The sequence below is a fragment of the Tursiops truncatus genome, chromosome 15 (genome assembly GCF_011762595.2).
Source record: "Tursiops truncatus isolate mTurTru1 chromosome 15, mTurTru1.mat.Y, whole genome shotgun sequence".
NCBI classification, from domain to species: Eukaryota; Metazoa; Chordata; class Mammalia; order Artiodactyla; family Delphinidae; genus Tursiops; species Tursiops truncatus.
In genome coordinates this window covers 26,509,188-26,520,776 of record NC_047048.1, presented here as the reverse complement: position 1 = coordinate 26,520,776, position 11,589 = coordinate 26,509,188, and the positions used below count along the sequence as shown (strand labels likewise).

Below are 11,589 nucleotides of genomic sequence, written 5' to 3'. Positions count from 1 at the left end.
CAACAACCCCATGAGGTAGGTTGTATTATCAGCCCCATTTTACTTTATTTATTTATTTTTTGTATAGTTGATTTACAATGATTACAATGTTATGTTAGTTGCTGGTATACAGTGAAGTGATTCAGATATAGATATAGATATTCTTTTTCAGATTATTTTCCATTATGGTTTATTACAGGTTATTGAATATATTGGGTTGACCAAAAAGTTCGTTTTCGTAACATCTTACGGAAAATCCCAAACGAACTTTTTGGCCAACCCAATAGTTTCCCATGCTATACAGTAGGGCCTTGTTGCTTATCTATTTTATATATAGTGGTTTGTACCTGCTAATCCCAAACTCCTAATTTATCCCTTACCCCCCTTCCCCTTTGGTAACCATGTTTGTTTTCTATGTCTGTGAGTCTGTTTCTGTCTTGTAAATAAGTTCATTTGTGTCATATTTTAGATTCCACATATAAGTAATATCATATGGTATTTATCTTTCTCTGTCTGACTTACTTCACTTAGTATAATAATCTCTAGGTCCATCATGTTGCTGCAAATAGCATTATTTCATTCTTTTTTACATCAGCCCCATTTTAAAGATGAGGCAACTCAGGCACAGAGAGTTATTTAACTATGTAAGTTAAATAACTTACATAGTTCACACAGCTGGTAGGTAGCTGTGCTGGTTTTCGAGCCCAGGTCTTTCTGATACAGACCAGGGTTCTTGGCCTTCCCCAATCAATAGAAATTGACCAGAGGCCCGACAAGAAATTCAGGCAAGGCTTTACTGGGGCCCCTGCTGCAGCAGGGGGGAGTGAGAACAAGCAACGGGTTCCCTTGCTTGCTGCTCCCCAAGGGGGTGGGGGGGAGCTGGATCCTTACATGGGGTGAGGGTGGGGTGTGTCCAGGGATTGGGCAGGAGGGCAGGCTTAGGTGTTTTGCCCACCCCTCCGGTGATGCTGAGTGCAGGGGGCATGCTCAGTACCCTACTTTTGCTCCCAACACCCTGTTTTTGCTCCAGGCTCTTCAGAAGTGGCAGTTGGGTTTTTTGGTCTCTTTGTATCCTTTGTTCAGAATTTGCCCTAACTGTGCATACGTGCAGTTATTTTTAGTCCCATATAGTTTCTTTGTATTTTGTTGCTGGAGGAGAGGTATGTCCAGGTGCAAGCATTGCAACACTGCAGCAAAGGGACCTGGGACCAGGTCCCAGGCCTGTCTCATTTCTGACTTACAGCCTGAATGGACGCTTAGACCACACAAGTAAGCTCTAAGAGGCCCAGTGGTGATCTGGCCCTAGCAGAGGAGCTAAATCTAGGAAAAGTTCTCTTTATCTTTTCCCCATCCTCTAGATTTAGTAGGCATTCCCCATATGTATGTGAAAGACTGAGGTTGCTAAGAGAAATTACAGTGGCCTACGTACAGCAGTCAAGCTAGGGTTAACTGAGGTGTGTTGGTTTCTACCTCCGGTCAGGAGGAAAATGATGCTTAATCTCACTCCCAGCCCAATGCCAAAGACCAAAGGACCGCTGCCTGAGCTGTGTCCTTGTGGGCAAAACTGAAACTTGCGAAGTGATCTGGAGGGGAGATGGCTCTGATGATCAGAACAATCTAAAAATAAGGAAATGTTTGAAGAATTGTTGTGACAGTGACATAGGGGGAAAAAAAGAATCCTTTACCTTAAGTGGAAAACTTTTGCCCATGGACAAAACTACAATGTCTAGATACCTGTTAGAATTTACAAAATTCTGTTTCCCCAGATACCAACTTTTGACGTTGTGGGCCAGCACACACATTAAATCTAGAATTCACGAGGTAATACTATGCAGTGCTGATGATGTATTTGTTTAGTACCTGGGAAGTTTTTTCTTTTTTTTTCATTATAAAAGCAATATAAGTTCATGGTAAGAAAGTCAAACAGAACAGAAGGGAGTAAACTGAAATGTAAAGGTCTCACCCTACACAAACCACCCATTTCAACTCCCCAGAAGTAATTCCTTTTGTTAAGAGCTTTTCTATGCAGTCATAAGGAAATCATATCTGTTGGCTGGTTTTTTAAACAAATGGGACCATCCTATGCATCATTGTTTTGAAATTACTTTTTTAGTATGTAATAGCATGGATTGGGTATCTTGTCACCTACAGCTTATAATTGTTGTATGATATCCCACTTATGGGATGCAGGAAGAAGTTCTGACTAGTCTCCTAGTATTGGAAATTCAGGAGAAATGCCTGAGAAATAATGATAGTTCACAAAATTATATGATGAATAAACACCTTCATACACAAGTTCCCCATTAGAATATAAGTTCTATGGTGGCACAGATTTTACCTGTTTTGTTTACTGACACATAGTGGGTGCCAAATAAACATTTGTGGGGTAGATATCATGTGTATATGGATCTAAACAGATATTTTTTTAATTTCTATATATATTGACCAAGCACCCTCCAATATTATTGCTTCATTATATACTCCCATGTGCTTTGTTTTATTTTGCTTTGTTTTGTTTTGTTTTCACCAGCTGGGGACTTCATCTTTAGAGCTCAGTGTAGTAGTAATAGTGAATGTTTGTGTATTAGTTTCCTGTTGCTGCCATAACAAATTACCACAAATGTCGTGGCTTAAAACAGTTCATTATCTTCCAGTTCTGGGGGTCAGAAGTCCAAAATGGGTTGGCAGGGATGTGTTCCTTCTGGAGGCTTTACAGGAGACTTCATTTCCTTGCCTTTTTCAGTTACTAAAGGCTGCATTCTTTGGCTTGTGGCCTCTTCCACACCATTCCAACCTCTGCTTCTTGTCACATCTCCTTCTCTGACTCTGACCCTCTTGTCTCTCTTCTTCCCTTATATGGACTGTTGTAATTACATTGGGCCCACCTTGATAATCCAAGATAATCTCCCCATCTTGAAATCTCTAACTTAATCACATCTGCAAAGTCCCATTTGCCACATAAGGTAATATATTCACAGGTTCCAGGGATTAGGACATGGACATCGTTGGAGAGCCATTACTTTGCATATCACAGCTGCGGAATCATGTTTGAATTTCAGCGTTGTCACTTCAACATGCATACCCTACATATGTTGAGTCCCTACTTATCATGTCCTGAACTAAATCTAAGAAATACACTAACTAGCTCAGTGGTCTTGCCCAAGTCACATAAACTCCCTGAGCCTCCATTTCTCAGTTGCAAAAGTTGAGGGATTCATATCTGTCTCATAGGAACTACTGTATGGAGAATGTCTCCAGACAGTCTTTTCCATTTGACCAGCATTTAGGAACTACTATATACTGTTTTAATCTTGAAAAAATGTAAATGTAAAACACTGGATTAAGCAGTAAGAGGTAGAGAAACAGATCTTCTTGTAAACTTCTGATGTGAATGTAAATTGGTACAGGCTTTCTAGAGGGCAATGTGGCACTATGAATATAATGAAAAGCCTTATATATGTTTGTTCTCTTTATCCTAGTAAGTATCCACTTCTAAAGTGCATCTTAGCAGCGTGGTTGAATTTATGTCCAAAGATACTCAGTGAAATATTACTTATAATATGACAGGGGGAACAGAACCAGACTAAATGTCCACTAATAAGGAGCTGGGTAAATAAGTATGGTACATCCTCATTGCAGAAATCTCATCAGCCATATAAACGGATTTTGTAAAAGAATATTAAATACCATGTTCAGAGGCTTGTCAAATGATAGTGACAAACCCGGGATTTAAGTCAGGGTTACTTATTACATCAGCAAAAGAATTCTATGTGGTGAGAGAGCTTTTATATACCAAAAAAAAAAAAGACTAAAAGTGTAGATATCATGATGTTACAGTGGTTATTTCTGGGTAATGGAATAAGAAGTGGTTTTTATTTTTGCTTACTTATAAAGTATTTTTAATTTTCTAACAATGAAGATTGGGGAAAAGGGACGTCGACACAGAACAATTCCTCTAGTGAAATTAACAGGCGTTTCTAGGTATAGAACCAATACTACCGAAGGTGTCCCCCTAGTGGAAGACGGGACGCGGCGGCCGCTGGAACACCTGATTGCGACTTTTCACATAGCTAATTGTATTCAAGACTTTCCGAGAGAAACAAGAGCCTAAAGTTAGTAAGCTATGCTGCTTATTCAAAATTTTTTAAAAAGAGGGGCCCATTGCAAAAGAAAGGCGCAAACCTCACCCTGGGAAGCAGGTGCTACCAATTCTAGGCGCAATCCTTAGATTGACAATTAACTTTTTCAATTGTCAAGGTCGGGGAACTAAGCTCCTTGGGTTTAATTCTCCTTTCTCGCTTGGTGGTAGCTTATGTTCTAGGTCCAGGTCTAGGTCTAGGTCTAGGCCGCCTGACTCTCAAATCGAAGGTACAGAGAAGGTGAAATAACTGAAGACTCTGGGGCGCAGCCTGAAGCCTGAAAAGACACCTGTTGGGAGCACTAGCACCTCCCCGCGACTCAACGAATCTTCGGTTCCTCTCGGCTCCTCTCGGCTCCTCTTCGGCTGAGTTCGGCCTCGCTCGTCTTCTAGGGCTCGGCTCTCTTCGGCTGCGTTCGGCCGGCTCGTGTCCTCTCGGGCTCGGCTCTCTTCGGCCGCGCTCTGCTCGCTCTCGTCTCGGACTCGGCTCTCTTCGGCTACGTTCGGCCGCGGCGGCCGAAGGGCGCCCATGGAACCGGGCTTGCCGGCTCGAGAGACAGCTATGGCGCCGCTGCTGGAGTATGAACGGCAGCTGGTGCTGGAACTACTGGACGCGGACGGGCTGGTGGTGTGCGCCCGTGGCCTCGGCGCAGACCGGCTCCTCTACCACTTCCTCCGGCTGCACTGCCACCCGGCGTGCCTGGTGCTGGTGCTCAACACGCAGCCAGCCGAGGAGGTGCGGCCGCCCGCGCTGGGGGAGGGGACCCCGGGAACGCTGGGAGCCTTCGTAGCAGACGCAGGCCTCGGCGCGGAGGCCAGGTTTCTGAGGGCGATGCGGGTCCCTGACGCGGGCGGGAAGGCGTTGAATAGGGTTCCCTGAGACAGATGCAGGCCCTTGACGCGGGTGCGGGGACGCTGAGACGGTGGGCGGGGTCGCAGGACCCTGACACGGGTTCGAGGACCTGAAAGGGTTGGAGGGTCTCTGAGAGGAGTAGGGGAGTCATTTGAGAAGCGTGGAGGTGGGAAGGATTGGAGGTTTCTGAAGAGGGTGGGGAGTTGTCTGGTGGAGGATGTGGAAGGGAATAACGAGGCAGTCCTGAAGTTGGGTATTAAGGGACTGGCTGGAGGTAGAGGAGTGAGGTCTCTAAAAGGGAACAGTGATGGGGATGGAGGAATCTCTGAAGGGAATGGGGAGACGTGAAAGGAGACGCTGAGGTTGGGGAGAACCCTGTAGGGAAGAGGAGGGACTGGGGGTTCACCCAGGCTGTGGGAAGAGGGGCATAGGGTCAGAAGGGAAGGGAGCTGGAAGCTGAGGGTATTGGGGAAGGGTACCTGGGTTAGGGAGAGTGGAGAACACTGAGGAAGACAGAAGAGGGATACACCTTCGCTGAGGGGTAGTGACAGGCGACACAGCTTGATCTGACGACTCTGATGAGCCCTTAGATATCTAGAGCAGATGGCCAGAAGGAAAATGCCAGCTGAGAAGAGTGACCACACACTCCCTGACTGATCCATCTAGGTATCCCTAGTGCTTGACTAGCGCTTAGCACAACATGGGGGCCCCCCCAGGAAAGGTGGTATCAAACTTAAAGGACCAAGGGTCCCATTGACATGATGAAATCCCCTCTAGGGTGGACCAGGACAGAACTAATAGTCTAAAACACCACCTGGGGAAAGGATTCCCTTGTTATCTTCTCACATGGTATTTACACTTGCTTGCAGAGTTGCCTCTGGTGGGCAGTATTTTCTAGGTAGCAGAAGTCTTTCAACTCAGGATTTTAAAAGTCTTTTGTTGTCGTTAAACTGCTAATAACATCTCAAGTGCAGTGAGTCCTTAGTGCAAACCCCAAAACAAAAACAAAACCCTAGATAAATGTCGATTGTTTGGTTGATCATCGTAAAGTAATTTAGTTTGTATGTTCATTATTATTAAGTTCATGATCTCTGAAAAAGGCAGCATATCACTTTAAATACAAATACTGGTAACCTAATAAAAACTGCCCTCTATTAAACGGTCTACTAATCAAGTTTGATTTAATTTAGGAATATTTTATCAATCAGCTGAAGTTAGAAGGAGTTGAACATCTCCCTCGCCGAGTAACAAATGAAATCACAAGTAGCAATCGCTATGAGGTGTACACACAAGGCGGTGTGATATTTGCAACAAGTCGAATACTTGTGGTTGATTTCTTGACTGATAGAATACCTTCAGATTTAATTACCGGTAAGAATTTGAAGCCTTATTGTTATTTGTATATACGTTTGCACTTTCTTTTTTTTCTGTATGTATCTGTTCCCTCTGCTAAACTCTAAACTAGAACCTTCTTGTGAACAGCATTGGATGTTTTTGTTCAACATTGTGCTTCCAGGTGTTAACACAATACCTGACACATTTTGGATGCTTAGTAAATATTTATGGCCTGAATAAGAAACTAAATGTAAGATTGACGTTTCCTTGTTTTCTAAGCTCATATTCAGTCAATACTTAGTAATTGACAGGCATTTTGCTTTTAGAAACTACTCAGATTTGAAATGTTTATAAATATTCTTTATATATTTCCTAAAAGAGTTTGGTTTTCCTCTTTAAAGAATATTTTTTCCCATGATTTGAAATTTTCAAAACAATTTTTTTCAGTATAGTTAGCATACAATATTATATTGGTTTCAGGTATATAGTAATTCAGTATTTTTATAGATTATGCTCCATACAAATTTATTATAAATATTGACTATATTCTCTGTGCTGTACATTACATCCTTAACTTGTTTATTTTATACCTAATAGTTTGTACCTCTTACTCCCCTTCACCTCTTTTGCCTCTCGCCCCATCCCTCTCCTCACTGGTAACCACTAGTTTGTTGTCTGTTTCTGTTTTGTTGTACTTCTTCCATTGTTTTATTTTTTAGATTCCACATAAAAGTGAAAACACAGTATTTGTCTTTCTCTGTCTGACTACTTCATTTAGCAAAATACCCTCCAGGTCCATCCATGTTGTGGCACATGGCAAAATTTCATTCTTTTTTTATGGCTGAGTGATGTTCCATTGTATATATATTCCACATCTTCTTTATCCATTCATCTATCCATGGACACTTTAGTTGCTTCCATATCTTGGCTATTGTAAATAATGCTTCTGTGAACATTGGGGTGCATATATCTTTTTAGGTTAATGTTTTTGTTTTCTTCAAATAAATACCCAGGAGTGGAATGGCTGAATCATATGGTACTTCTCCTTTTAGTTTTCTGAGGAACCTCCATACTGTTTTCCATAGTGGCTGCACCAATTTACATTCCCACCAAGAGTACACGAGGGTTCCTTTTTCTCCATACCCTCAAAAAACACTTGTTATCTCTTGTCTTTTTCACGATGGACATTCTGAGAGGTGCGAGGTGATATCTCATTGTCCATGTCTGTTGGCCATCTGTGTGTATTCTTTGGAAAAATGCCTATTCAGATCCTCTGCCCATGTTTTAATCAGGTTCTTTGGTTTTTTGATGTTGAGTTGTATGAGTTTTTGGTGTATTTTAGATATTAATCTCTTATTGAACATATTGTTTGCAAATATCTTCTCCCATTCAGTAGGTTGCTATTTCGTTTTGTTGGTTGGTTTCCTTTGCTGTGCAAAAGCTTTTTAGTTTGATTATTTTTGTTTTTGTTTCCCCTGCCTAAGGAGACAGATCCAAAAATTATTGCTAAGACAGATGTCAGAGAGCATACTGCCTATGTTTTCTCCTAGGAGTTTTATGGTTTCAGGTCTTACAGTTAGGTCTCTAATCCATTTTGACTTTATTTTTGTATATGGTGTGAGAAAAATGTTTTAATTTCTTTCTTTTACATGTAGTTGTCCAGATTTCCCAACACCAGTTATTGAAGAGACTGTCTTTTCCCCATTGTATATTCTTGACTACTCTGTCGTAGATTAATTGATCATGTGCATGAGTTTATTTGGGAGCTTTCTATTCTGTTCCATTGATCTCTGGGTCTGGTTTTGGGGCAGTACATGCTGTTTTGGTTACTGTAACTTTGTAGTATAGTCTCAAGTCAGGGAACATGATACCTTCAGTGTTCTTTTTTCTCAAGATTGCTTTGGCTATTTAGAGTCTTTTGTGATTCCAATCAAAATTTAGGATTATTTGTTCTAGTTCTAGGAAAAATGTCATAGGTATTTTGATGAGGATTGCATTAAATCTGTAGATTGCTTTGGGTAATGTGGACATTTTAACAATATTCTTCCAATTCATGAACAAAGGATATATTTCCATTTATTTGTATTGTCTTCAGTTTCTTTGATCAGTGTCTTATAGTTTTCAGAGTACAGATCTTTCACCTCCTTATTAACTTTATAATTGGTTTAATTTATTTAATTTAATACCTAAATTCTTAGATATTTTATTCTTTTTCATTCAGTTGTAAATGGGATTGTTTCTTGATTTCTGTTTCTGATACCTCATTCTTAGTGTATAGAAATACAACAGATTTCTATATTAATCTTATATTCTACAACTTTACTGAATTTACTGAATTTATATATTCTAATCGTTTTTTGGTGGAGTCTTAAGGGTTTTCTATATATAGTATGTCATTTGCAAATAGTGAGTTTTACTTCTTCACTTCCAATTTGGATGCCTTTTATTTCTTTTTCTTGTCTGATTGCTGAGGCTAGACCTTTCAATATTATGTTAAATAGAAGTGGTGAGAGTGGACATCCTTGTCGTGTCCCTGATCTTAGACGAAAAGATTTTAGCTTTCACCGTTGAGCATAACATTAGCTGTGGGTTTGTCATAAATGGCTTTTATTATGTTGAGATATGTTCCCTCTATACCAACTTTGTTGAGAGTTTTTATCATGAATGGATGTTGAATTTTGTCCAATGCTTTTTCTGTATCTGTTGAAATGACTATGTGATTTATATCCTTCATTTTGTTAATGGTTCAATATCCACAAATCAAGGTTCAGTACTGAACTACCCTTGCATCCCTGGAATAAATCCCACTTGGTCATGATGTATGATCCTTTTATATATTGTTGAATTCAGTTTGCTAATATTTTGTTGAGGATTTTACATCTATGTTCATCAGGGATATTGGCCCTTAATTTTCTTTTTTTTGTAGTATCTTTGTCTGGTTTTGGTATCAGGATAATGCTGGGCTCATAAAATGAGTTGGGAAGTGTTCTATCCTCTTCAGTTTTTTGGATAGTTTGAGAAAGATAGGTATTAACTCTCCTAAAGTGTTTGGTGGAACTCTCCTGTGAAGTCATCTGGTCCTAGACTTTTCTTTGTTGGGATTTTTTGTTAGTGATTCAGTTTATTACTAGTAATTGGTCTCTTTAGATATTTTATTCCTTCCTGATTCAGTATTAGAAGATTGTGTATTTATAGGGGTTTATCCATTTCTTATAAGTTGTCCAATTTGTTGGCATATAACTCTTAGTATATTCTCTTATGATTATTTGTATTTCTGTGATATCAGTTGTAAGTTTGTCTCTTTCAATTCTGATTTATTTATTTGGGCCCTTCCTCTTTTTTTCTTGATGAGTCTGGCTAAAGGATCAATTCCTTTAAATAGAAAATTAGGTTGTTTATTTGAGTTTTTTCTTGTTTCTTGAGGTAGGCCTGTATCACTATAAACTTCCCTCTTAGAACTGCTTTTACTGCATCAGATAGATTCTGGAAAGTTATGTTTCTGTTTTCATTCCTCTCAATGTATTTTTTAATTTCCTATTTGATTTATTTGTTGACCCATTGGCTTTTTAGTAGCATCTTATGAAGTCTTCATGTGTTTGTATTTTTCCATTTTTCTTCCCAAAATTGATTTGTAATTTCATACTGTTGTGGTTGGAAAATATCCTTGATATAATTGCAGTCTTCTTAAATTTACTTAAGTAAGGACTTAAGTCTTTCTAGTGTATTTTTCATTTTAGTTATTGTATTCTTCAGTTCTGATTGGTTTTTTAAAATATTTTTCTAGTTCTTTGTTGAAGCTCTCACTATATTCCTCTATTTTCCCAAGTTCAGTGAGCATTTTTATGACTCTTGCTTTAAACTCTTTATCATGTAAATTACTTACGTCTGTTCATTAGGGTTTTTTCTCAGGATTTTATCTTGCTCTTTTGTTTGGAACATATTCTTCTGTCTTCTCATTTTATTTAACTTTCTCTGTTTGTCCCTATGAAGTTAGGCAAAACAGTTACCTGTCCCAGTCTTGAATCCATGTCCCTGTGTGGGAGTGCCCCTGTGCAGTCTGCGTGTGCCCGGTGGTTTTGGTGGGAGAGCTGAATCTGAAGAGGGCACAGGCCGCGTCTTCTCCCAGGGTCCACTGGCAGAGCTTCCTTGGTGGGGGATACGGCTGGAGCAAGAGCTCAGTGCAGGCTGGGGTGGTCAGGCAGGGCCACCAGAGCACCAGGCAGTTTTCAGTCTGCTGCCTCTGCTGAGACTGGGAGGCAAACAAGTCTGTGCTTACTCACTCTCTTCAAGAATGGAGTCTTGGTTTCCTACAGCCCACTGGTTAGCCCCACTGGTTTCCAAACCAGCCAAGGGGGCCTGTCTTCCCAGTGCTGGACCCCAGGCTGGAGTATCGATGTGGGGCTCAAACCCCTGACTCTTTAGGGAGGATCCCTGAGCTTCTGACATCCCCCTCCTTTGCTGGGTCGCCCACCAGGGGCGTGGGTCCCAACTAGATCTCTTTTCCTCCCCTCCTACCAGGCTCCATGGGGTTCTTTCTTCACAGCCTTTGTTGTAAAAGAGCCGTTCTACTAGTCTTCAGGTCGTTCTTGGAGAGAGTTGCTTCGTATGTGGTTGTAGTTTTGATGTGCTCGTGGGGGGTGGTGAGCTCAGGGTCTTCCTGCTCCACCATCTTGATCCCCCCTCTCTCCCATGATTGAAATTAAACCAATTAGTTGCTTAATTATTTTGAGAAGAATGATTTAATTTTAGCCAGAATTAATATAGAAAAGGAGTCATATTTCATGATTATTTGTCCTTTTGGAAACCTTTTCTGATTTCCTCATGCTTCTCCCCAGTCAGAGCACTTCAGAACACCACACTGTATTTGCCTATTTATTTGTCTGTCTCGCTCATGAGATGACAAGCTTCCTAAGAGTAAGGAACAACTTGTTCATCCCAGGACAAGTAACTGGTACATAGTAGGTACCAAACACATATATATTGGGTGAGTGATGCATGTATGTACGACAATTTTTAATGAACTTTCGAAGGGCAGAGAGGTTGTGGAATTCATAATTGTCCTTCCTACCATATCTATCACATTGCCCTGAACCTAGAAGACTCTCAAGAAATATTTAATGCATAAATGTATGAATGAATGTTTTATATGGTTCGTGGTGAACTGATTATTGGAAAGTTTTGTTATACTTTTGTATTTCTCATTGTTATAAGCACTGGCAGGGCAGTACAGCTGAGGTCAGACTCACTTGACTTTGAAGGGTAATGCCACTGCTTACAAGCAAGC

General features: G+C 40.5%; 1 protein-coding gene across 1 annotated transcript in view; it reads left to right on the top strand.

Moving 5' to 3' along the window:
• The first annotated feature begins 4,625 nt into the window (after positions 1 to 4,625).
• Positions 4,626 to 11,589, top strand: part of ERCC4 (ERCC excision repair 4, endonuclease catalytic subunit) — a 34,706-nt gene continuing 27,742 nt past the window's right edge. Inside the window, exons 1-2 of the mRNA XM_004321715.4 lie at positions 4,626 to 4,853; positions 6,161 to 6,341. Coding sequence (XP_004321763.2) covers positions 4,647 to 4,853; positions 6,161 to 6,341 — 388 coding nt within the window. The 5' untranslated portion in view covers positions 4,626 to 4,646. The remainder of the gene's footprint in view (positions 4,854 to 6,160; positions 6,342 to 11,589) is intronic.